The following is a 26,675-nucleotide window of genomic DNA, read 5'->3' on the forward strand; positions in this document are numbered from 1 at the left end:
GGGGTCATGATTGACCACAAGATGAACATGAGCCTGCAGTGTGATGCTGCAGCTAGTAAAGCAACCAAAACGCTGGCTTGCATCCATAGATGTTTCGCAAGCAAATCCCGGGACATCATTCTCCCCTTGTACTCGGCCTTGGTGAGGCCACAGCTGGAGTACTGCGTCCAGTTTTGGACCCCACAATTCAAAAAGGATGTGGAGAAGCTTGAGAGAGTTCGGAGAAGAGCCACGTGCATGATCAGAGGTCAGGAAAACAGACCTTACGATGACAGGCTGAGAGCCATGGGACTCTTTAGCCTGGAAAAGCGCAGGCTCAGGGGTGATCTGATGACCACCTATAAGTTTATCAGGGTGACCACCAGTATCTGGGGGAACGTTTGGGTTGCTCTGGTGAACAAGGGATGATGAGGTTGAACGGTTATAAACTACTGCAAGACCATTTCAGGCTGGACATAAGGAAGAATTTCTTTACTGTCCGAGCCCCCAAGGTCTGGAATAGCCTGCCATCGGAGGTGATTCAAGCACCTACATTGAACAGCTTCAAGAGTAAATTGGATGCTTGTCTTGCTGGGATCCTATGACCCCAGCTGACTTCCTGCCCTTTGGGCAGGGCGTTGGACTTGATGATCTTCTGAGGTCCCTTCCAGCCCTAATGTCTATGAAGTCTATGAAATCTATGACATGATTTACCACCACTTTTGTCTGGTGCCAATAGTGTTACATCTGCCTCAAACTGAAGTAATTTGTTTGAGAATCAGGCCTAAGTTATTTAGGACAACTGAGCAAAGAATTCAAAACTGATAGCTGACTAAAAGCCTTTAGCTTCTTCCTCTGCTTACAGAATATCTACAAGCATCTTTCCTAAAAGTTACCCACCCAGCTGCTCAGGCAATGGTTTTATGTGTTTTTAAATGCATTGCTTCATTACAAACAGGTCTGTCTGCAAATTCTGTGTGCAAGCTCCATCTCACTTTCCATAGAAAGTTAATGTAAAAGAGGCATAAGCGTGACTGAAGGGAACACACTAACAAATCTGAGTAAATATTAATTTTTAAGTATTTATTTTTTAAGCCTTTTGGGCCATTTTCCCCCCTCAGTGATACCCATACAAGCTTCTGGAAGCCCTTATTCTGGAAAGACTTATAGATTTCGTAGACATTAGGGCTGGAAGGGACCTCAGAAGATCATTGAGTCCAGCCCCCTGCCCCAGGGGCAGGAAGTCAGCTGGGGTCACAGGATGACTTATGTATTAGGCTTAACCTTATGTATGTGAATTATCCTTTGGAAACCAATGGAATTACTTACCATATTAAAGTTGGGTTAAATCTTTGCTGGATGTGGGCCTAAAATGGAGGACTGAGTGATGGTTAAAAGATGAGGGGGAAAAAAGAATAGGATTATGTGGCCAGTTCTCAGTATAGAAAGAAGATAAAATTACAGCTGCTCTTCAGAGCTTTTAGATACAGTCTGAAAAATCAGTAAGGATAGCAATGTGCCAGAGTTTGCTGATTCTAGAAAATGATTTGTTGTCAGTACTCAGAAGAAAAGCATCCTGATGAATTTTTGAAGGACATAAGAAATTACCTCATTTTCCTGTATGTAGGTTATTCTTTAGAAGATCAGTGAACCTTGTCAAGTTTCCATTTATAGTGTTCCTTATTGGCTATAGTCTCTGTCCAAAGAGGGTAGTAGTATCTATCCCTTCTGATCTGCTTCCATGGTAAATAGATCCTACTTTTTAAAAACCTTTTCTCCTTTTAGGCAGTTCCAAAGCTTCCAATCATTTTCTTATCTTGATTTGTTCCATTTCTACTATGTCATTTTTGAGTCATTCATTGAAACAAATCATATTCAGTGAACATAATGTAGGCAGCAGCATCCATATTATTCTCTATCTTTTCTTTACCACAACCTAATACTTTATTGATCATTCACTGTATTTCCTCATTTTTTTGACAAGCACCGAGTGATGTTTTGGCTGATTTGCCCCATTCCTATGCTTAGACCTGTGTTCAGGGAGATTAATAATCGAGGATCTACCAAATGAGGGGTTTAAACCATTCCTTTCTCATGTTTATTGCTTTGTGCTTGTGTGCACCCTACTTAGTTATCATGTTTTGTACTCCACACTTCTAATAGTTTCCACAGTCAGAAAGGAACAGAAACACCTGGATCCAGGCACAATATAGAGTGAGTACACACCACAGCATGTTCAGACATCTACTTTTTCCCATGTCTCCTTGGGAATCCAGATCCATCATTTGAGGATGAGGGTAAGAAGCAAGCTGCCAAGGACTGAGTGTATAGTAACCTGAGTGATGCCATGGGTGCTCCTTCACCTTCCATAAGTATCTTTGGAGAATTAGTATTCAGAGATGCCATGGCAGCTATGTTCCTTAAGGAGCTGTTCTGTCAAGTTGTTCAGGGTAAGAGAAGCTAATGGGGGTACAGAGGACAGGCAACCATGGTACCTGCCTTCTGGAAGAAGCTGTGAACATTAGTTTATTAATCCCACAAATTCCCCTCTGCTCTATACAAAAGTTTATGTAGGAGAAGGGAATATTAATCATGGCAGATCAGAAAGGTCTTTACCGCCCCACCTTTTTTTGGAAAGACAGACAATATTCAGAGCCTCAGGAGGTGTTCCTCCTAGGAGGAGAAATTGATGATAGACGCAATATTTCTTTGTGCAATCCTGCTTATTTTCAAAGAGTGTTCACAAAGTTCTCTGAACACAGTTTTTTTTTCTTCCCCAGAATGATGTGTGTCTGTTCCACACCTGCTCTTCCAAACAGCACTTTGCTGAAAAAGCTCTCTCATACTTCCTTTTCTTGCAAGGCCATTGCACCAGAGGCTGCCTATACGCATGCTCCTCAGCTTTCTAATTGGAACGCAATGGAGCAGACTCAATTAACCAAGTCTGCTCTGCGTTCTAATTAAAATGTTGCAGCATCTCTGCAATATCATGTGTATTAAGTCCCCATGTGTTTTAAAATGGCCACAGGGTGCTTTATCTAAACCTCCTCAAACAAACTTTAAATAAAGCATCCCATAACCATTTATAAATGCACGGGAGCTTTAATACATATGATGCTGCAGTATTTTAATTAGGGAGGCTACCTGGGAGCTGCTCTAATTAATTACCCCCCCCGCCCTCCCCCGGAGGGCCTGTATAGACACCCAGAGTTTCTAACTTGTCTCTCTGCATCTGTGGACCTGTCGTCTTTAACACAGCTATAAACATGTCCTCTACATTTGCAAAAGCTCTGCCCACATAACTCAGCTTCTGAACAGTTTTGCCTCTGGCCTATTCCCTTGAGCAATATTTTCTGTTGTTTCAGCTTTGTTCATAAAAGTGCTAATTGCACATTTACAAGAAAAGGGGGCAGTTAGTATCCCTGTTAGCCTCAAGGAGCTTTTTGTTTGCCGGTAAGTCAAAGAAATACCTGCTGATAACCACCACCAACCTTAAATATGAAAATATGGTGTAGGCAGGGACAAGAATGAATGGTATGTAATAGGCAGAGAAGGTTCTGGTAAATGTGATATCTTTTATTAGACCAACTAAATAGTTGGAAAAATTGTTCTTTGTAAGCTTTTGGGCACAAATACCCTACTTCAGGTGTAGGGAGAGCCTGGTGGTGTTTTATGTGCTCTCCCAGATGGAATAGAAGCCAATATGCAAAATGCAGGTTTGTGAAAATACAAATGTGTAGCAGTGAGGATCAGAAGCCATGGGAGACAAAAGGTGTGAGAGAGGTAGGTTGAGGGGAGAAGTAGGGAATGTTGATCTGGTGATAGAATGTAGCTGGTAAAATGTAGAGATGTTACCTAGGGTTATCGGATGGCAGGCAGGTTGTAATGTGCCATAAATTTAATGTCTATGTTTAATCCATGATTTTTTGTGTCCAGTAGATTTATGAAGTAAACTTCGTAGGCTGGCACTCTCTGGACACCATCACAGGAGGTGCTGCCCCCCTCAGGGTCCCTGCCTCCTTGCTGCTGCAGGGTCAGGGTCAGGGTCAGGGTCAGGGCCAGAGACTGGCCAGCAGGGGCCTTTATGTGAGGGGGCAGGGCGGGGGGTTATTTCCCCCTTCCTCCAGCATCTGGCAGAGGGGGCAGGAGTGGGCAGACCCCGGCTGCTGTGCCCTGGGGACAGAGGAGGAAGAGGGGGGGAATAACCCCCCTCTGCCTCAGAGGTCATGCTGGCCGGCATCTGTCCATGTCCCTGCCTCTGCCACTGCAGCAGCCAGGAGCCAGTTCACTCCAAGCTACTGTGGAGCTGGCCATGTCCCCCTCTCTTCCCCCCCAGCACAGCTTCCCTGCAGCCAAGGACACACTCGAGCACCCCCCTGCCCCCGGCTCCTGGCTTGAGCAACTGCAGACATGTACCTGCATTTCCTCAGTCCAGAGAGAATGTACTTTCACTTGCAAATTGGTTCAATCTAGGCAGGTTAGACTAACTTGCAAAGATTGGATCAATTAAGGCTAGAGATGTGAAAGCCTGGGGAAAAAACCAGAAAAATGCAGGAAAAAACCCAGGTTTTTTTCATAGTTTCATAGTAGGTAGGGTCGGAAGGGACCTGAGCAGATCATCAAGTCTGACCCCCTGCCCTGGGCAGGAAAGAATGCTAGGGTCAAATGACCCCGGCTAGGTGATTATCTAGCCTCCTTTTGAAGACCCCCCCCCAGGGCAGGAGCGAGCACCATTTCCCATGGAAGTTAGTTCCAGATCCTAACCACCCTGACTGTGAAGTAGTGCCTCCTGATATCTAGCCTGAATCTACTCTTGGTCAACTTATGACCATTATTCCTCATTACTCCCAGTAGTCCTCAGGGGAACAGGGGCTCTCCTATAGCCTGCTGGTCCCCCTCGGCCAGTTTGTAGATGGCCACCAGATCCCCTCTCAGTCTTCTCTTGTGGAGGCTGAACAGATTTCTAAGGATATCTTTGGTTTTTTTCAAAAAAATTGGAAAAATTGAAAATTTGGGGGGAAATTAAAAAAACCTCTTATAAAATATTTTCTTTCAGAATGATGAATAAAATGTTTAATACAAGGTATTCATATATTGCTACCCTTCGCGCCCCAAAAATGTTTTTTAATAACTATGTACAGGCAACCCCTGCTTAGTGCTCTTAATTGGTTCCTGAAAAACCAAACAAAATGAATGTTAATCGAAACCGATAGTATTTGATGTCCCAAGATGGCAACCACAAGTGTTTTTAATGACCCAAGATGGTGACCGTGAGCGTTATAATGAAACTCACTGAGCGCTAAGCGAAATCAGGTATCAACTTAAAACAAGCGTTATAGCGAAATGGCGCTAAGTGAAACAGCATTAAATGGAGGTTGCATGTAATAGGAACACTTTTATGTAAGACTACCTACAGTATTAGATCATTACAATTCCTATACACCAAGGACAAGGAGTACAGTACAACTCTCATATGCAAGAGCAAGATGCATTTCTGCCCCCAGGGGGCACTGCCATTTTCACAAGAGAAGGAAGAAGAATTCAGTGCTTTCTTTGCTTGTGGACTTCCTCTATTGTTGACTGTGATCTAGAGATTGGTGGATCTGCTCCTGTCCTCCTGACTAGGCCTGAGAGGGCTGGGAGTGGACAATGGCAGCAGCATCCATTCATTCCTGTAGAGATTAGAAATGAGGAGCTTTTTGCCCTGCTTGCTCAAAAGCCTCAGGAGAGGAGACAGAGCAAGTCTAAAGGTTTTGGAGTTGGAAGGAACCTGCCGCCTCCTGTCCTGTGACCTTGAGATCCACAGAAGTACAGAAGCAGCACAAAGGAACTGAAAGAAAGTATACTTCTTTATTGAAAGGTAAGAGTTCAAATTTCTCTGACTTCAGTATATTAAACTATATTTTAGCTGTATTAGTATATTTTCATAACCTATGTAATTCATAATTGAACTCCCTACTAAGCTGATGTTTTGTGACAAATCATCCAACCTTAGCAGTGAGGTGAGGCCTGTAGGGCAGGGTAGTTGTTCACAGTTAACTCTGAGGAGGCCTCTCCTCCATCCATCATTAAATTTGTACATGCTGTAGCTTAGTGTTTATATATGCAAGCTAGCCACTAAATTATATTTTTCTGTTTTCTCCCTTAGCAAAATAGTGCGACCAACTTCTAGCATATAGAAGCATTTCCATACTGCAAGTTATTCTGAAAAAAAAAATGTGATTTGCAAATCCTTTCAAATGAAATATGCATTTCCAAATGCTACTAGGATAACCAAACACATCCTTGTATGTAAGAAGTGTCCTGCAGACATTAAAAAATCCTTCATGAGTATAAGTGAGGAGGAGGTAGATCATGATGTTGAAAGTGCAAGTAGCTCTTTCCAACGTTCTCAATCCAGAAGTTCTCCTACTACTGCTTCTTCTATAACATCAGCATCACAAAGGGTTTCCCAATCAACATCCTCAAGTAACCAAATATTGCAACCAACTGTATACAAAAGACTTTCAATAGCTTCATTTGTAGACAACATGACACCTGAAGATCAGGAAAAAATTGTCCAAGCTCTTGCAAGAGCAATATATTCTTCTGGGACGCCATCATCAATAACTGAAAATGCATACTGGCAGGAAGCTTTTAAATTACTAAAACCATCATACCGTTTGCCTAGCAGACATCCTTTGAGCAAGCCTCTTTTAGAGTCAGATTATGAACATGTAATACAATCTGTGCAAGGAAAAATCAACGAAGCACTGTGTCTTGCAGTACTTACAGATGGATGGACAAATGTGTGGGGAGAAGGAATCATAATCTTTGTCATAACAACACCTCAACCAGTGTTTTACAGACGCATTGAAACAGGAGAGACCAGGCATATTGCAGAGTATATCAGTAGTAAAATATGTGAAGTCCTACAGAAAATTGTGAGTAGTGAAGTATTTGCTTTGCTGACTGACAATGCAAGTAACATGAAAGCAGCATGGGAGATCATAATGGATAAATATCCACATATTATTGCAATAGGATGTGCATCCCATGGGCTTCTTAATGACTTCATGAAGTTGGACACTGCAAAAGATGTATAGAAGAGCAAAAGAAGTTATAAAACATGTAAAAGCTATTCATATTGTAGCTGCAGTCTTTAAGAAGAAGCAGGAAGAAAAGAATGCAAAGAATAAAATAGTGACACAAACGCTGTAGTAAAACTAGATGGGTTGGAGTAGTGATCTCATTTGAAAGTTTACTAAAAAACAAGGAAACTCTTCAATAAACAGTAATAATGGAGGATCTTAAAGTACCCAGAAATGTAAGGAACACTGTACTTGATGAGGATGTCTTCTGGGTTCAGCTGCAGAACTCCCTGAAGATTCTAAAGCCAATTTCTTCAGTAGTCACTGCATCTGAATCAGACAGTGCATTTTTGTCAGACCTTCCTTACCAAAGGGCCCAGATAAAATCAATTGTTTTTGAGAATCTAAGTGTATCTCCATTTACAAGTATAGAAGAAAGAAAAGTGAAAGACTTTATTAACAGATGGGAAGAATGTTGTTGTCAGTCATAGATTTCATAGACATTAGGGCTGGAAGGGACCTCAGAAGGTCATCGAGTCCAGCCCCCTGCCCCAGGGGCAGGAATTCAGCTAGAGTCAGAGGATCCCAGCAAGATAAACATCCAAATGTCTCTTAAAGGAGTCCAGAGTAGGGGCTTGCACCACCTCTGGAGGCAGGCTGTTCCAGACCTTTGAGGCTTGGACAGTAAAGAAGTGCTTCCTTATGTCCAGCCTGAAATGGTATTGGAGGAGTTTGTGACCGTTTGACCTTGTCATCCCTTGGATGTTCCCCCAGGTCCTGATGTACATCCCTTATATACTTATAGGCAGCCATCAGGACCCCCTGATCCTGCGCTTTTCCCGGCTGAAGAGTCCCATGCCTCTCAGTCTCTCATCATAAGGCCTGTTTTTCTGCCCTCTGATCATGCGCGTGGCTCTTCTCTGGGCTCTCAAGCTTCTCCACATGCTTTTTGAATTGTGGAGCCCAGAATTGGATGCAGTACTCCAACTGCGGCCTCACCAAGGCTGAGTACAGTGGGAGGATGACGTCCTGGGATTTGCTTGAGAAGCATCTATGGATGCAAGACAGAGTTTTGCTTACTTTACCATCTGCGGCATTACCTTGGTGGCTCATATTCATCTTGTGGTCAGTCATGACCCTCAAGTCCCTTTCAGCCATGGTGCTAGCAAGCGTAACACTGCCAAGCCTATAAGCATGCTGCAGGGGGGTGGTTTTCCCCAAGGTGGAGTACCTTGCATTTTTCGGTGTTGAACACCATCAGGTTTTCTGTCTATTACCACCCTCTGGGTCTGACCTCAGAGCCAATTTCTTCAATCAATTCATGCTGCTGCAAATCTCTTGAATCCAAGATTCAAAGACAGAAATCTTAGTGATGATAGCACTGCTACTGCATTTGACTGAATTACAAAACAAGTGACACACTTAGGACTTGATGTTGGGGAGATACTTTCAAATGTTGCAGAATAGAGAACATCTTCAGGTATTTGGTCCAGGAATGCAATTTGGCACTTGGCCAAGCATATCCCTCCTGCAACATGGTGGCAAGGCATACATGGCTGCATAACACAGCTGCTGCTCCTCTTGCTTGTCGCCTGCTTCAGATTCCTACATCTTCTGCAGCATGTGAAAGAAACTGGTCTATGTTTGGAAATACTCACACCAAATCAAGAAATAATCTAATGTGTACGAGTAAAGAAGCTTGTCTCAATCCGGGCAAACCTTCAGTTTTCAAAAGTCCATGAAGATTATAAAAATGAAGGATCAGAAGAAGCAGAAACTGCTGATGGTGATGGCTCAGAAAATGAGACTGATTAGACAAAGTTTCATGTAGCAAAATTTGTATTCAATGAGTCTTGGGTTTTTTTTCCTTTTTTGTCAACTCTTTTTCTAAAAATGAGTGTGTTTTGTATCTGCTTGACACTGTGGAGGAGACTAAGTCTAGAATATATAGTAACTTCCTTTGTTTTACTATAATGTTGATGGTTTCTTCTATGTTCAACTTTAATTTTTGCCTTTTTCTCATAAACTGGCAAAAACTAAGAGATACTAGGTTTCTTAGAGTTCTGCATCTTGTAGCCCCATTTGTAACAAAAATTAAAAACATTTTAAAGTAAATTCAATTAGTAAATTTATAATTATTGTCTGAATAAACTATACTTTTAAATTTAATAAATATACCAAACATGATCATTTTATAACCAAACCAAGTTAAAGTAGGAAAGTGAATTTATTGCAGATTCAATTTTTCCCAAAATTTCCATTTTTTTCCAGAAAAAAATGGTTTTTTCCATGGCTTTAAAATTTCTGGAATTGTACATCTCTAATTCAAGCTCTGGGTTTTTGAACATCTGACCCTAGCCAATGAGGGACTCACCTGACCAGAAGAGGGCTCAGGCTTGAGCTATAAAGTACCATTTTTTAAAGGATTAGATCTTTATCCTAGTTGTACTAGTTTGAGTAAGAAATTAAAAGGCCCATCAACAGGTATTCTTTAGGGCATAAATTTATTTCTACTGTGTTAGAAAGACATTTACCTTCATGAGATGAAATCGAAAAAAAAGAGAGAACATGCTTTCCCTTTCTTTGAACAGAGCACTTCTGAAGGGAGGATGCTGGGCTGGATTGACCTTCCCCCTCTCCCCCCGCCCGCCATAAAAATTCCCATATTAGGAGAACAGAACTCAAATTCATGAGAAGGGAAGAGGGGAAGGGTCACTGCACTAAACTAGCATTTTTTCATGCCACTCTTCCTCTTGACCTCATTTCTGCTAGAGATAGGGTCAGTGCAAAGGGCAGCAATTTCACAGATCTGAGTTCGTTATATTGCTTGTTTTGCTGAATTACTGTAAAATATAAGCCCTGTGGATCCTGAGAAAAAAAATTGAAAGGAGGGAGGGAGGGAGAGTAAGAGAAAGAACACAAAAGAGGAAAAGCCATTTCTGGCTAACTTGATATGCAGCCAAAAAGAGGCTTAATAAAACTTGGCTCAAAACCCCATGCTACAGCAAAGTTCTCAGAATCATTCCTGCGATTGATCTTTGACTGTAAAAACATACCTGATGTTTTTGGAGTTTGCCTGGATGAGATGGATATAGGACTGCACTTGTGTGGTGCAATTCTTTCAAAGGGCAGTAAAAATGCAAACTCAGCTCCATGACCAATTTTGTTTTATTAACAACTAAGCAGAGTATATAGGCACTTTGTGTTTTTTGTAACTTCAGATGTATCTTTAAATGGATGTGGTGAACAGAATTCTAGCACTGCTGACCTTTCCAGCACATACTAAATCAAGTGGTAAAATTTTGTCCTCCTATGCACTTATCTGAGCAAGAGGTATGATACATTGACATTTGAGAACAGGTATTTAATAAAGACACTTTGGTGAGAACATGTTACTCGACAAGTTAGTAACAGCAGTATACTCAACAAAGATCAGACCTTGAGAGAAATATTCCAAGCTCCTTGACTCCTGGTTTTCAAATACCCTGGCTTGCCCAACTCATCATAAGAAGTGAACTCGCCACTACCCAACAGGCATCAAGTGGAACACAGCCTTGGCTCAGCAAAAAATGCTTAACCTGTCAACACATCTCTACTGCTACTACAATCAACACCCTCCAAACCAAACCAAACCAAACCAAACCAAACCATAATTCATGGTTTCTACACATACCTTTCACAAAATGTGATATATCTGATACAGTGCACAAGATGCTCTCATGGCAACTACGTGGATGAGACTAAACAGAAACTGCACACCAGAGTAAAGTGTCACAGAAAAAATATAAAAATATAATATGCTCCATTAGAAGCACATTTTTTGGAGCACAACCATTCCCTCTCTGACCTCACTCTCGTTGTGCTAAAGGGAAATCTGCCTACCACCATTAAATGGCAAGCCTGAGAACAAATATTCATGGGCTGGCTGGACATTAAAGGTGAAGTTGCACATTACACTAAGACCATACTAAGAGCACTTAAAATGCGAGCATCTGCACATTAAAGCTTGTTAACTTGTGCTAAGTGCCCTCTGAGCATCACAAAGTTATGCCACTTCAGGTAAGAGTTAACTCTGGGCTTTGCTCCCTTGCTTGTGAAAGAGTAACTTCATTCTGTTCCACAAAGATAGAGCAATTTGCAGCCCTCCAGCATCCCAGGATGCACTGTTCCCAGCCCCATACTCCCAGCCAAATCAGTGATAGAGCCCAAGTGTCCTGACTCCTTGCTAATCCTTGCTTGCCAGCCTTCTAGTGGCAAATCAGAGCTGTGCAGGCAAGAAACGGGATTAACCCTTAACATGTGACTGCTCACAGCATGCTCTGACTTTAACATCTCTTAACATTCCACATATTTAGTATGGTCTAAGTGTAATGCGTACCTTCATCCTAAGAACCAAGGACTTAACACTGCTTTTGGTTTTATGATACATTATAAACTACCTGATCCCTGAATTCTTCCCACACATAAATGTGAGAATGCCACCCCCACCCCTATCTTTCAATAGGCCTTTATTTACCAGTAATCAGCTGGTTTTCTTTTGCTAATTGTTTGTCTGCTACCCCTGGGAATTTCTCTACCCAGTCTTCTAACTGTATTTTACTTTGTTGTGCTGGCTCTCACTTCTCAGACTTAATGAAAAATGTCTTGCATTAGAAAGCTTGTCTGACTCTATCCCAACTGTGCAGTTGGTCCCATAAAAGTTATCACATTAAAAAATTCTTGCCTTGCACACGTTATGTAACTCCAAGCCCCTAAGTGGCTTAATTTCAAAGAAAGAGAGAGAGAGTCCCAAAGTTAATACCAACCCTCTAAAAGGATCTGGAAGTACACTGCAAAAAAATGTGTTGCATTCATTGGCTGACTTCCTTCTGACAGCTCATTTGCTCCTATTTCTTCTACTTCTGTGAACATTTGTACAGGTAAACTTTTCAGTCCATATTGATCACAAGAGAAAAGTGTCACAAACATTCACAAGGATGGCAGCCTGTGGCTTTTTTCACACAGGGAGCATTTGTGCCACCAAGGAGAACATTCTGGGGTCTGGAAGTTATCCAGTCACAGAACGGAACATTACAATGTAATTCAGAAGACCAATTACATACTGTGTACAAAGAATTAAAAATAGCTAGTGTGCAAAGGAATAGTCAATGAACAGTTTACGACCAGTCCACGGCTTGAAACACATTCACCCAAACTTTTGGATAATTCTGACTTGGCGCACTAAAAATTCACAAGTAGAGAAAGGAAAAAGAAAAAAAGAGGTCAGTTAATCAAATATATTAATTGCTCTTAGTTTGCCCAATTCCACTTATACATAGGAGCATATTTGGCTCTCATTTTCCCTATGTAACCTTGGCTCATATCCATATATAAAATAGATATCACTCTTCAAATTAAAGTCATTTGGTAGTGAAGAATGAGAAGTTGAGGTTGTTAGGGGTTAATACAAGAAAGGTTATTCACTATGTTTCTCTTGTAGGGAGAACTATGACTTTACTAGCAAATTGCCTGTTAAGAATGACTAGAGGGTGGGGTGGGAGAGGGGGCTGGGATGGAGTGCCGCCACCTAACACACCTTGCTGCCACTGTTCTGCCTCTTGCAGGGAGCGGGGTGGGGGAGCCGAGGCCAGCCTCAGCTCCCCCACCTCCTGTTCCATCCTTGGTACAGCTTTCGAATCATGACGGTGCTCCCCCACACTTGGAGCACTCTGATTGGCTGTTTCCATCAGCCAATCAGAGTGCAAATAAAGTGTTACAGACAGATAGACAGACAGATAAACTTAGGCTTTTATAATATTAGAAAAACATCTTTGTGTCCAAAGAGAAAAAAATGAGAGACTAAAATATTAAAATAAATATTCTTTGCAGGACAGGATGAAGAGAAAGCAACTTCAAAAGTAGTTATAAAGTAGATGGTAGTCAGGGCATCAAAAGTTGAAAGATGGAAGGCAATACAATGCCCAGTTTGATTTTTTTTTTTCGCTTGACCCAGATTAACATAAATATTAGCAGTCCTGAAGCAAACTTTTCATTTGCTATTAAACAGTCTGAGGGCCTTCTGAATCAGATTGCCTGAAGGCTACTGAGAAAATCCTTAGGTAAATTGTGATGCTTAAAAACATACTTTAGAGGTAAAAGCAACAATATGATCAAAGTATTTTATGGAGCCCTTCTACTTAGAATCATGTTTTATCTTTGATGTTACCTATAAAATCAGAGGCAGTGGGACAGTTGGAAAGCCAACTCAGCTGTTTGAGCAGGAAAAAAGATGAATTATAAACAAGGCTTGACTTGCTTGTTTCTGCTTGTAAAATAGTATCTACATAAATATTTGCCTTTCTACTTCATGGACTCAGTTCTTCCCTCAAGTACAGGTATTACTTCTATTGGAGTAGCAGTCTACTCTGGTGTGGAATGTGTTTTACAGTTAAGTAGATACACAAGCTAGATTGCACCCAGAGTGAAGATAGACAATGATGAAAATGCTGTACTTTCAGTTTGCACCAAAAATATTCCAATCATATATTTATGCGTCATATACAGTATGACAGTCATCACTTCTGTGTTTCAAAAAATAAAGGGTTTAACAAATAAATATGAGGCCACCCATGCGAAACATTTCCATGTGCAAACATCTGTCTAAATAATGGAAAATGTAGAGGTCGGGGACCTTTTTGCATTAAATTATTTCTTTTCCCGTCAGATACTGCAATGAACATTTGCTATGCCCTCCACACGTATTCTGGACAGGCTGGGGTCCGTGGGAACGCTGCACTGCCCAGTGTGGTGGAGGGATTCAGGCTCGTCGCAGGACTTGTGAGAATGGTCCTGACTGCCCTGGCTGTAATGTGGTGAGTCACTTCTAGGATGTCTTGTCAGCAAACACTCACAAACATGGTGATTTGTGAGTGTGAGTCTATATCTACATTGTTTGAATCTATTTATTATTTGCATTACTGAAGTAACTAAGAGCCCAAGTAAAGAACTAGGCGGAAACACAAGAAAACTGATATATTGATTAGCAGATCAGCAGTGTACCCAGAGCTAACCAACATCAAAAATTTTGCAGACAAGGTTCTTTGGGAATTTTGCAGGCATTTCAGAATTTTGCAAGCATTTCAGTAATGTTTTCAAAAAGGAGTTTTAAGGTGAGCCTGAAGGAAATCTGTGAAATGGCTTTGTAGGTATTTATGGGGAGCAACCGCAGGGTGAGGGGTAGCATGGGACGTGGCATGAATGTGCTTATTTGAATATTTAACAAGTGTGAGATGGAGGGTGGCAATACAGGCTGGTCAGAATAAGGAGACAGCTTCTTGACCGAATGAGTGAAGACAGGCAGGGTGGAGCTAGGGACAGGAGGCTAGTGGATAGGTGCAAAGAAGAAATTGAGATATTCAGTGCAGCAGGCTGGGAGAATAATCTGTGGAGCGGAATTCTGTATGAATAGGAAAATATTTCATTTGCCAGTGCCAAAGAAAAGGATGATTCATCTATCGAGACACAGTATGAAATCTTAAAGAGAGCTTGAGCTGAGTGGACACATAGGAAAGACCAAGTATTAGAGGTATTACAAAAAAAGAATCTGCAAAACTAGGGCTCAGTGCTGATATGGATACTTAGAAAAAATACTAGTCTAATTTTCCAAAATTACTGAAAAGGTCTGGGGAGAAGGATAAGAGCTCTAATTTAACACAGTTGACCTTGAGCTGAACTTGAGCTGGAACTTGTTGGACATCCGTGTTGGGAACTATTGGTGCCTGTAGACATGCGTGATGTGTGTGTAATGACAGTGCATCTGACCAGACTCGGGTAATTTACATGCTTCAGTAGCCTCAGGTTCTCATGTATTCAGCATCCTACACTTCAAAATGGTGGTGGTGAGAGTACTTTAACTAAAGGTTGTTGAACAAACTATAATTAAAGCAACCTCCTGCCACCATTTTGAAGTGTGGGATGCTGAATACATGAGATGCTGTGGGCACTTTAATTAGAGTGGACCCCGAGAGCCACTTCAATTAAAGCCCTGTACCCCTCCCTGCAAAAAAAACAAAAACAAACCGGAGCGCATGTAAAGAAGCCCTGTGACATACTTTTTGGTCCTTTGTTTCAGAATGTCATTCAAGAAGATAAAAATACAGTTCTCTAAATAGAGTATTTAATTTAATTTAGAGAATTTAAATAGCCAGTATTTAAATTTCTTCAATTTATAGGATAAACTTGATTAATTACAAGGTGTGTTATCATCCATGGACTTTTTTTAGCATCACTGGCAAACTTGTTCAAAACCAAGTAAAGGGTAATTTATAATAATCTCAGTTTTGCTTTTTCACATGCCCTCCCTGGTTCTATGCTGCTTTTAACACTTGTCCCACAACTGAAATTTCACTGTTGCAAGGAAATTGAATACAGTCAAAGCGTTTGTTCCCTTCCCTTGGCTCAACTTTAAGAATTAGCCAAGCTGTCTTCACTTCTGCTAAGTCTTCAAAATATTTGACTTCTGTTGAAGAAAGGAAAATTTCTTGCACAGATTTGTGGTTAAACCTCTGTGACTGGCAAAAAGAAGTTAAAGAGTGCACTATGAAAGTTTTCTGTTTCCATCTTCCTTGTTAAATGTGTGTTAGCATTACTTGGCTCATATGATTGAGCAATGTAATCTGTTCCTGATCTGTAGTGAAAAGTATATACCCCAGATAGCTTTGTGAAATTCTATGAGAGGAAGAATATTATGAGGTGTTTTGTCAGATATTAGATCCAAACCAATGAGATTATTGTTTTTGGGATTTGCAATCCGATTTTCCTGTCATTTGTAAAATATTACAGCAACTGTAGCGGCGTCTAGTGTATTCAAACAATTCCTTCCTGGTTCAGTAACCACATGTTTTGTTTAGGCATTTTGGTTCACTTTTTTCAGTAAAACGTGAAGATTTTTACTCCAATATACTTCTCAAATGTTTCAGCATGTCCTAAAATGGTATCAGCATACCAAAAATATGGTGCAAATTCCTAGTAAATACCAGGTTTCTTGGAAGACAAAGAATGTAAGTCTAATGACTTAAGTGTGTGGTTTACTAAGCGACTGTGAGTATGCAGCTGAAAGCTGCTAGTCTTGAATTGAAAGGTCCTTTGCCATGTAACAGAACTGTGTGGAAGCACACAATTTAGAAATTTATTTGATTATTAGTTAAGAAGAAACTGTTCCGCTAGTGGAAAAAGACCTATTTGAAGTATTTTATGACTTTTTAGTTGTTGATTGCATACAATATTTATGCTGCTAGAATATCCTAATGAAAAAGGGTAATTCTATCAAGGCTAGTATTAAGAGACTTTAATCATCTGATACAAATACATTTTTCAGTGTGAATATAATGCCAAGCTAACAGCTTGCAAAATAATTAAAACCATGCATATTTGTTACCACAGACGCACAAAGTAGAAATATTTATGATTTGTTACTAACTTTCTTTGATTACTTATTGGTAGTGAAGAAATGTTAGGCTTGGATTAATATGTGGTAGAAAAGTAAGATGGACTAGATTTTTTTCCTACTGTTTGAGCATCTAATGGAGTTAGATGCCCACATGTCATTCTATTTTACCTTATTCAAGTCCTGAAAATCCATTAATTAATCTAGTTTTGTAACATGGCATTATCTTACCTTTAAGGCTGAGTCACACAAAAAGCAGTGAGGAAGAAGATGGCTCACTCACCAGTTGTCTTAACAGTTTTACAGGGACTTGAATAGAGTGGAATAGAATCACATTTAGGTATGTAAGTGGACTTAGGTACTTGAAAGGTAAGATAGAATCTGGTCCAATATCTACATATTTTAATGAATGGACTGTATCTGCTAGAGTAGATGGTGCAAATGTACTTTAGTATCTTGCACAGAACTCCACACCATCAACCCAGATTGTAAAATATCAATATATCATATTGATATTTTACAATCATATCATATATTAGTGTTATGTTTCCACCCACTTCAAAATTAATTAGTAGCAGCTGAGGTAATAGAATTTGGAAATTCAGAATCCTACCTCCCTCTTCTAATCACTAGACAGTATCATTTTTGGCCAGAACTAAGGTTTATCAAGATGTCTGTATTTTCTAAAGTAAGGGTAAATTCTGAGAAACCCTCATAATATCAGATTCACCAAGTTTCCCTGAGTTTCTTTTAACAGTGCTGATAGAGAATTAAAAATCCCTGATTTTGGATACACATGTTCCCGACAAATTCAAATTGAAACATTGAAGAGAAGGGATACTTCATTGATAAGGAAAAAGAAAAGCTTATTATAGCAGAGGAAATTACAAGAGCTTGGCTTGCTTAACCTAAGAAAATTAAGACTAAGAGGAGCTATGACTGCTGTTCACCAAGGAGAGAGAAGAGCTATTTAAGATAAAGGACTGTGTTGGTGCAAGAACAAATTTGTATCGAGTGGACATGAATAATTTCAGGCTGGTGGTTAGAAACCTTTTTTCTAATTATTTGACAAGTGAGGTTCTGGAATGCCCTTTTGATTAGCGGGAGCAAGAAGCGCAATTACTTTTAAAACATAACTTGATCCATTTATGAAAGTGGTGATATGACATTGTGCATGTGATATTGGGGGACTCAGTTCCACAAACTATGAGCCCTTCCATCTTGAGATCCAGCGCAGGGATGGGCTATGGGACTGAAACACAAATGAGCCCATTTTATTTAACTATACCTTTACTTTAATTTACAGTGTTCCTCACAGTTGTCTCTGATTACATTCAACTTTCCACCAAACAAATTCATTGCCATGTTTTCTCTTTTTGATGCCTTCCATTGCTGTTACTCCAAAGAAGGACATACAGTGGTCTTTCACCCAGTCTGCTTACACTCCCCTTCTCACTGTTTTATCCCGAGCTGATGCAGAGAACTGCCTCTGAAGCATGGAGGCCACCTTGCTGTTTTGCCATGCCTGTAGCTTGCCCCAGTAAAAATTACAGCTCAAAATATTTAGATATCCCCTTGCAGGTTTTAAGTGACTTAGGTCTTGGAGCAGGGCAAAAGATCTGTTCAAGGTTGTAAATAGAGCTGCCTGCATTCTCGGGGGGCTGGTCTTATTGGCTCAGGAGGTCTGCTTCAATCCAATATCCAAAACATATTCCTATTTGCATATCGGTCTTCTGGGTTTGCGGGTCCAGGAATTAGGAGATGTTTGAAGGATTCTAATGGAACTTACCAGGATTTGCACTTGGTTGGTAGAGTGGCAGCAGGGGTTGGTGTTGCAGAGAACTGTGTGTGGGGCATCAACAAAAGGATGAATTTTAATCTTATACAATTGTGCACAAAATTGTTGTTAGTCTCTTCCAGCTAGACATTTAGACTGGACATTAGGAAGAACTTCTGCACAGTTAGAGTGGCCAAGGTCTGGAATGGGCTCCCAAGGGAGGTGGTGCTCTCCCCTACCCTGGGGGTCTTCAGGAGGAGGTTAGATAGGCATCTAGCTGGGGTCATCTAAACCCAGCACTCGTTCCTGCCTGTGCAGGGGGTCAGACTCGATGATCTATTGAGGTCCCTTCCGACCCTAACATCTATGAATCTATGAATCTAAGCACTTGGACCAGGACTCAAATTCTCTTAGTGTGCACCTGGACTTAGGTGTTGTCCTCCTTAAGTTTTGAGCATTTGCCCCAGGAAGGCAATTCAGATTACCTTCTTTGGTGCCAAGGATCCCTATACAGTAACTCTGGAAAGGCATAAGGACATCTTAGTGCTTTTTACACAGTATGGGGGCCCTTAGGCTTCACCAGAGAGAAATTTAGAAATGCCAGAGGTATCCAGAGCTAGTCAGCAGGCACCACCGAAGGAGAAGGTGGTGTCTAAACTCCAGCCCCTCTCAGGCATCTCCATTAATTTGCTATTTCCCTTGTGTCATCTCTAATGCGTCTGGATTTCTGAAGATGGGCAATGTAGTAGTGGTAGGTTGGAGGTGGATTCAGTGTTGTTTGTATGAGTCAGTTGTGCTTTGTCCTTCCCATCTATTTCTGTGTTACTACAAAGCTGTGTGGAGCAGAGGCATAGCCAGGCAGCTCCCTCCCAGAGCAGCTGCAACACATGGTGCAGAGCTGGCTGCAACTGTGCCAGTCGGGGCAGCATGGTCAGCCACCATTGCTGTGGCAGCTATTTTTGTGCCCACTCACAAATGTGGTGCCCAGGCCTGCTGGCCCAGTCACCCCCACTCAGTTATGCTAGTGGTGTGGAGCTCCTCAGCTCTCCCCTGAATCACTTCTGTTCTGCACAGAAACCCCGGTGTTGATGCCTAGAGAACTTTGTGATACAAAACAGAGGTGGTTTAAGAAGCTTGTGGCTGTTGGCATGGAGCCACTTTCAATTGCTCGTTGGAATGGAGGCATCTGAATTCCCTCTCAGTCCCATTTAAGTGCCTGAAAACCCAGTTGAAACATGCCCTGACAGTAAAAAGTCTCTCCTCAGTCTCAGCTGCACCTGGCCCATTCCAGAGATTTCTAAGGTATAAATGAAGGAAAAATTTGGCTGTCAACCTGGGAGGATTAAAAAGCATCTTTGTCACCACCAGTTACCTTGCCTACTTTTGTTATGTGAAGGTTTTTTGACTTGTTAAGCCTGGTACTTACATAGAGGCATGTAGAATGGGATAACTGTGAGCTTACTTTTCTCTTACCTGACTCCAAATGAATTTCTTCAGTTAATCTGTCCAGATAATTACTTTAAAGGATGCTTTGACCAGATGCAATTTATACACTTGTGGGAGTTGGCAGTCTACAGGGATCCAACATCAAGAGACATAATTAGGAATCAAAGCCAAATTCTGACCTCAGTTACACTTTCACAGCACAATTAAAAGGGGAACTGAAATGAGTAGGGCTGTAAATTTGTAAATCATGGATAGATTTTGACACAGTCATTGTAAAACCCTATAATTGTTTTATTTTGGAAGATCCTAGATTTCCCTATGCATTTTCTCATTTTAAACTTTAATGGTGTGCATTATTGATAAGATGACATCCTTGTTTTGCGAGACTTTTGAAAGAATATAAAAGTTCTGTGAATAAAATGAGTTGCTTGCTGTAAGAAATTTATAATCTCTATATTTCCTCAGTGTGTCGTTTACATAACTTTAGATTCCTTTACATTCACATAGACTCCCTCCGGCTTAAATTAAATTAGACTTCTTGGTTTGAGTTCTCTCCTCAGCGACAGAAATGCAGTTACTTCCAACTTCAATAAGAAAGACACTCTTATAAAAGAAACAAAAGTTTAGCCTCCTCACAACTGTGTATTTACTGGCTCACATATAGTTCATACCACCTTAAAGATCACTTCTCAGTTTCAATCCTTGGTGTCCCCAAACCTCTTCCACCAAAGGGATTCCATTCCCTTGATACTGTTGGCTAAAGAGTATAAGGCTAGCACCAGTTGATGTAAGGCTGCATCTTTGTCAGTGCTTTTGCCTATCACAAGCCACTTGATACATAGAGTATTATGTTCTATGGACAACTGTGGTCAGAGATGAGTGCTTGTAGCCTGCTGCTTTCTTTGGATTCTGGATTCCCTTATAAAGTGTTCTTTATATGCATTAAAGAGGAACTAATTCCTTTGCAAACCCCTGCTATTTTCATCTGCAGAAGCATTTTGTTGGTCACGGTTTAAGTTCTCATCCCTTTTCTTATGCAGTTTGGAATTTCTATTGAAAATCTTTGGATCATATTTTCCCTTAGTTCTCAGTTGGTAAGAACCTCCTTGGAACCTTTAGGAAAAGTTAGTCTGAAGTCTGAGATTTCTGGTATGGATATAGAGAACAATCTAGGACAGACATGATGTTTCTAGAAGAGACACCTCCTGCCTAACAGGTACCTGATGGCTTTATTTAAGTCTTCCTTCCTGGTTCTGCGTAGAAACTGGAGGACCAAGAGTTTTGATTTGGTGACTTAAGTCCTCACCTTGAGATCATTATACAAAATGTATGTCCTTTACATTCTCTCTTACTGGCACAGTTTTCATTTCTTTTCAGATATCCCAATTGAGTTGAAGTTTCCATTTCATATTATATCAGTTGTATGTAGCTTATCCAGATATTCTTCGCTGAAGATTGTTTTATTTTGCCTGCTTGCCTAAAGCACAAGAAAGTGGCTACTAGGGCAGTGCTTTCTAGATGATTGAGAGACTATGGAGAGTGAAGGAGCCCAAAAATAGGCAAACTATTGGCAAAGTAAGTTTAGGCCAGGATTCTCCTTCCTGAGGACTAATTATAAAGTGTTTTAGGAAGATAGTGCTATGCCTCAGTGGAGGATGCATGGTATACAGAGTTGCCAACTGGATATCCCATCACAAACTTGACTTATTGGTATAACTGGCAATTTGTTTGTACTCTTCTAGGCTCCTGCTGGGCCAGCAGGCAGCAGTAAGGTAAGCTGGATACTTTTTCAACCTGGCTTTTTGTTCTTCGGAATACAAGAATTCAATTCTGCAGTTCCAGCTACGCAGTGCCCACTGGGTGGAGAGGCCAGGCTGGGGCTGGGACCATCTTCACCTTAGCAGCACTCACACCTCCTGGCTCACCCAGACATGCCAAGGAGGCTGGGTGGACTCAGCCACAGCCTCCTGGCAGATGCAAAGGGGACCTGCCCTCGCCTGGTGGGGGGCCTCCTATTTTCTGTTTGCCCAGGGCCCCAAGAAATCTCAATCTGCCACTGCCTCTCAGATACTTAGGAAGAGAGTAGGCCCTTATATGCAATTCATGTTTTAAGCCAACTTTTTGAAAACTCATTATTTAAAAATTGACCGTGCATGCATGTGAAAATGTCCCTGCTCTCTCTTACTGATATTTATTTTAAAACGTGTTTACCTAAAACAGAAGGTTTGCTTCCTATTAATTTATCTATTCTGACTGATTGTCCCCCACCTTGGAATAGTCTCTTTCATTTCCAACACCATAACCATAGACACCCATAGCGATGGTGTCACAATACATGTGGCTTTTGCATACACAGCTGTTTTTTTAACACAGTATTTTTAAATTTGCCCACAAAATGTTTCTGTCTGTCTTTCTCAAATAAATCTCCTCAAGAGAAAGGTGTCAAAAATATCTCAATACTGTAAATATACTGTGGTATTTTAAAGCTGTATCACTTACTGAAATTTCACACGAGGCATTAAAATAGATGACCAAAGGCCATGACCAAAGGCATGGATGTGTAGTGCAAGATAACTATAAATTTTCATAATGTAAAGGAACTGTGCCTCAGAGAACCCTAAAGGTCAAAAAGAAAAACCTTGAAATCAATACAGTGAGCTAAAGGGACCCCATGAAGGTTAAGTAAAGTTGATATAGTGTGCTTGAAATTGTCTAATGTCAGATAGGATGACTGTGGTCAAATTTACAAGCAGCCTAAATCTGGCAATAGGAAGCTTAAGTAGATCAGAAATCAGGTGTTATTGTAATGTAGACAGGATATACATGAGCTCAAGAAGGAATTGTGAAATTCTGTGGACAGAAATAACATAACTCAAAAGACAGATATGTTTGAATTCTGCATCATATTTAGGTAAGTTGTACATTTCCTTCCAGACATGGCTCTTTTCTCCTGAGAAACAATCTCACTTGAATTTGCCTCAGATGAGTAATATAAAAGAATAACTTTTTTTGAGAGATTTATTTCTAGAGTAAGAAATCCAGGATGAGGTTCAAGTTTGATTTGCATGTTTTATGTATCATAGACTTATCGACATCTCTATTGCATGTCATGCTAATGATATAAACCCATTTTATTTATATATAATTGGGATCTGGAAAAAAATGAGTACACTTATTAAGAAAACCAAACTGGCCAGCTTACTGCTTTTGAAAAATACAAAAAGAAAACTATATCGGCTTCTTAAAAGAGAATCATTACTATAGCATTTGTGTCTTGTTTAATATTCAAGAACAATGATGAAACCAAATTTCCAGCAATGAAAAATATTGGCACCCAATATTTCTGTTCTGAAACTAGTTGAAAGAAGTAGTACTTGAAAGACTGATGTCAGAAATGTTCTCTTTCATTCTTCTATTATGCCTTTATGCATTTGGAGATTGGGGTCTTTCAGCATATCATCCACCAGACAGCATTCATTCTGTCTCTAAAATATTTCCATAGTTTCAAAAATGAATTTCTAATATTTTGTGTACTAAGAAAATGAAAATTATTATTATCAGTTTTTGTGGTTTTAAGTCCCTGTTTTACTTTTTTAGATTACAGAAAAAAGAAAGTCTACACATTATAACAGAAATAGAGAGAACTCATACAAAATAATCCTTGTCTGCATGTGGCATTTGGCAACCTCATTGTTATACTTTTTGTTCTGCACATTTTCTGTAGCCTTGGTTTTTCCTGTCTATTTAAAGTATAAATTATTTAATGTATTAATTGCTAGTTCTATGCTTTGGATGCGTCTAGTACAATGGGACCCCAACTTCATTTGAGTCTACTGGCACTCCAGGTAACACTAACTGTAAATAATAACTTAGACCAAAGGGGGCAACCTTTTTGGCAGATGCCAGAAATTAATCTCACACCTCTTTGCGTGCCATTCCAGTCTCCTTCCTATGCCTGATTTGCTTCCTGCCCTGTGCTCCCTGCTTGATTTGGTGTTCTGCTTTCTGCTCCCTGCCTTCTCCCTGATCTGTTATGTACCACATGCACAGCAGCTGTTTGTGCCACTTATAGCAGGTTGTCCACCCCCAATTTAGACAGTGGTGACAAATGTTTTGTAATAAACAGTACAAAACTAAGATCACAAAAGAAGAATTATCAGGAAATCGTCTCTAGTATTAGTAGAGATCCATTTAGAAACATGGCTGCTCCTTTGCCCTTAGAGTTCTGGACTCTACATGCATATTCGTGCTAGATGTGACATGCAACTTGGGCACATGCTGTGTGCATGTGTATCCCAAAAATGGGCCCTGCCTGCAGTTCTTCACTTTACACATGCTAGTAATCCAGGTAGTGAGGGATCTAGTTCATTTGCTTTTCTTTTTTTAATTGCTTGCCCTTTTTAAAAAACAGGTTATACCAATCTTGTATTTTTTGTAGACAGGTCATGTTTAAAATCAGAGGAATAGCTCCTCAGCTCTTGTAAACTGTCATGCTTCTACTAATGTTGAACAACAATGACAATCTGTATCAGCTAAAGCTTTGGCCCATTGTCCTCATATTGAGCTATCCCAGTTTCATGCAACTCTTTTGTGAACTTTCTTCGTGGGCTCTAACTGACCATTGGTTTGACCTTTCCGCAGAACTGTAGGCAGAATCATTCTCTTAGATATTCACATATCCAAAAGGTTTCCTTCTATTTAAATGGGTTTTTAAAACATAACCATTGCATAGTACTTCTGTGAATTCCAAAGTACTAAAATTGCCATCTTTAGAACTCTCTTCTGATGTTCATCAAGAAGTTTTTTTTTTGATAAGTGTTAGTTGTGATTTAAAGAGCAGTGATTTTTCTTGACTGTATCCTTAAGTACATAATGTTTCATGAACATTCCTGGCTTTTTTAAAGATTTGGCCAGTCTTCGTGTTATTATTATTATTTTTTGGGGGGCGCATTTCCAAAAAGTTTTTCTTCATAATCAAAAGGCATGTGTTTTTTGTTTTGGCATGTTTGTGACATGTTGAATATTCAATTAGGATGTAATACTTGGCATGACATTCAATAAATCTTCTACTGAACTAAAATATACAACTTAGTGACAGTGAAGGACAAATGTTAACACTGCTTCCAGAAAGCAAAGGGTTCTGCTGTTGGCTGCTTGTCCCCCTGAGATAGGGGTTAAGTTGTTTAGTGATCAGTCTGTGGTCTGATGGAACACCTCCCATTACAATTTCTTGAAAATACTTTATCAGACTAAAGGAAAATGTGTCGCAACACTGCTGGAGCTCTGGTGTGAGTGCAATGTGTGCTGCAGTCTGGTGCCATCTGTCTGCATTTGATCCAGTGGTTCCATAGAGACCATGTGGCAATCTGGAAATTAGTAAACATAAGGCTGGCTTGTGAGCTCTATCCCCTGATGTCCTTAATTTTATACCAGATAAATTGCAGATCTTATTACTGCTTTTTATTGACATAATTTAATAGTTCACAAAAGAGGCATGAATGGATCGATGCACTTAAAATTGAAGCAGAACAATTCATTTGTCAAAAAAGCTTCAAAGAAAATGAAATGATTTAGACATATATTTTTAATACTGAGAAGTAGAACTCACAAATCTAACCATTACCATATATGTTGGATCTAGATGCAAGTTTACACCTCTCTGTATCAGTACAGAGACTAGCAGGATAAGTGCTAAGCTGGAGATGAGACCAAAAGACATGGAGGGTCAAATTCTGCTCCTTCTTAGGAGTTAAGCCATTGGTAAGTCTGAGTGCCATTATTCATTCTAGACTGAGAAAGAGCTACAAAGTAAAGACCCACACTGGTTATAATTTGACTTACCTCAATGGTGATGAGAAATTAATTGCAGCATCTGAACATCTCCACATGCTTTGTATCCTGGTGAAGCCATCAGTAGGATAGAATACCATGAAACTTAGGAAGCCAATTCCAGACAGACCACCACAGAAGATAGAAAAAGCATGTTGTTATTCACAGAAGAAGACATCCAGTTCAACTGGATTGCGGTTGGCATCTTAGAGAGACTGGCCCACAGTTACTTTCCTACTCCGATTTGTGAGTGACTGAGAAGAAACACTGCCATTCATGGTGGTTCTAGTGCATTGTCCATGAACTGCTTGGAGCCAAGGAATCTGATGGGTGCTTGCTTTGTCTAGTGTCTGACTTCTGAATGATGAGCCTCAAGTAACGCGTACCTTTGCATAATGCAATAACTGCTTCCAACTAGTTCTTGAAAGAGGCTTTTAAAAGTCCAGTTTTTCACACCCAGGTTTCTATGATGATGTCCCCCATGCTGAAGATTAAGATTGCTAATTTGCATGGGCTTTAATGAGCTTCTGAGAAGAAGCATATATGTTTATGAACAGGATTATGGGATGAGCCTGTCTATGAAAGCAGAGCCCTGGACTTGACTCAAGAGGTCCTGTCATTCTCAGGTTCTGTATTTGTGTGCTGAAGGTGATTCGGGTCATTCTGTTTTCCCCAGAGCCAATGAAAGCAGCCTATGAACAAGGGATTCATGGATTCAAGATTCCACGTCCATAAGGGTCCACCATGATAATCTATGCAAGAGATGGATTTAAGTGCACCTTTTTTAAAAGAGATCTAATTCCTGCATGTAACAAACAGTGAGTTAATCCCTTCACTGACAAGCTGTAGGAATGGTTAGTTAGCCTCACAGTGAGCAAATTACACTATATTTTGAGATGAAATTTGACCAACTTCAACTTTCAGCCAAATCATCTTTTTTGCCTTCTTCATTTTGATTGACCCTCCTCCCCCCACCCAATTAAACATATCCTTCAAATGTGAGAGGTATACCTGTACTGCTTGGCCTTCTATTTGACAAACTGAATAAAATGAGCCCTTCACCCTCACATTGTAAAACATGTTTTCCAGTTCCTGGATCATTCATTGAACCTCCTGTGGACTCTTCAAAAAAGCAAACCAGAAGTGCATA

The 26,675-nt window shown here is 40.3% G+C and overlaps 1 protein-coding gene across 3 annotated transcripts in view; it reads left to right on the forward strand.

The window, feature by feature from the left end:
- The window catches only part of SEMA5A (semaphorin 5A), a 593,698-nt gene that overhangs the window by 465,347 nt on the left and 101,676 nt on the right, over nt 1-26,675 (forward strand). For all 3 annotated transcript variants that reach the window (XM_006015687.3, XM_025205600.1, XM_025205596.1), the window contains one exon: nt 13,753-13,900. In XM_006015687.3, coding sequence (XP_006015749.1) covers nt 13,753-13,900 — 148 coding nt within the window. The remainder of the gene's footprint in view (nt 1-13,752; nt 13,901-26,675) is intronic.

The sequence above is a fragment of the Alligator sinensis genome, unplaced genomic scaffold (genome assembly GCF_000455745.1).
Source record: "Alligator sinensis unplaced genomic scaffold, ASM45574v1 scaffold126_1, whole genome shotgun sequence".
NCBI lineage: Eukaryota > Metazoa > Chordata > Crocodylia > Alligatoridae > Alligator > Alligator sinensis.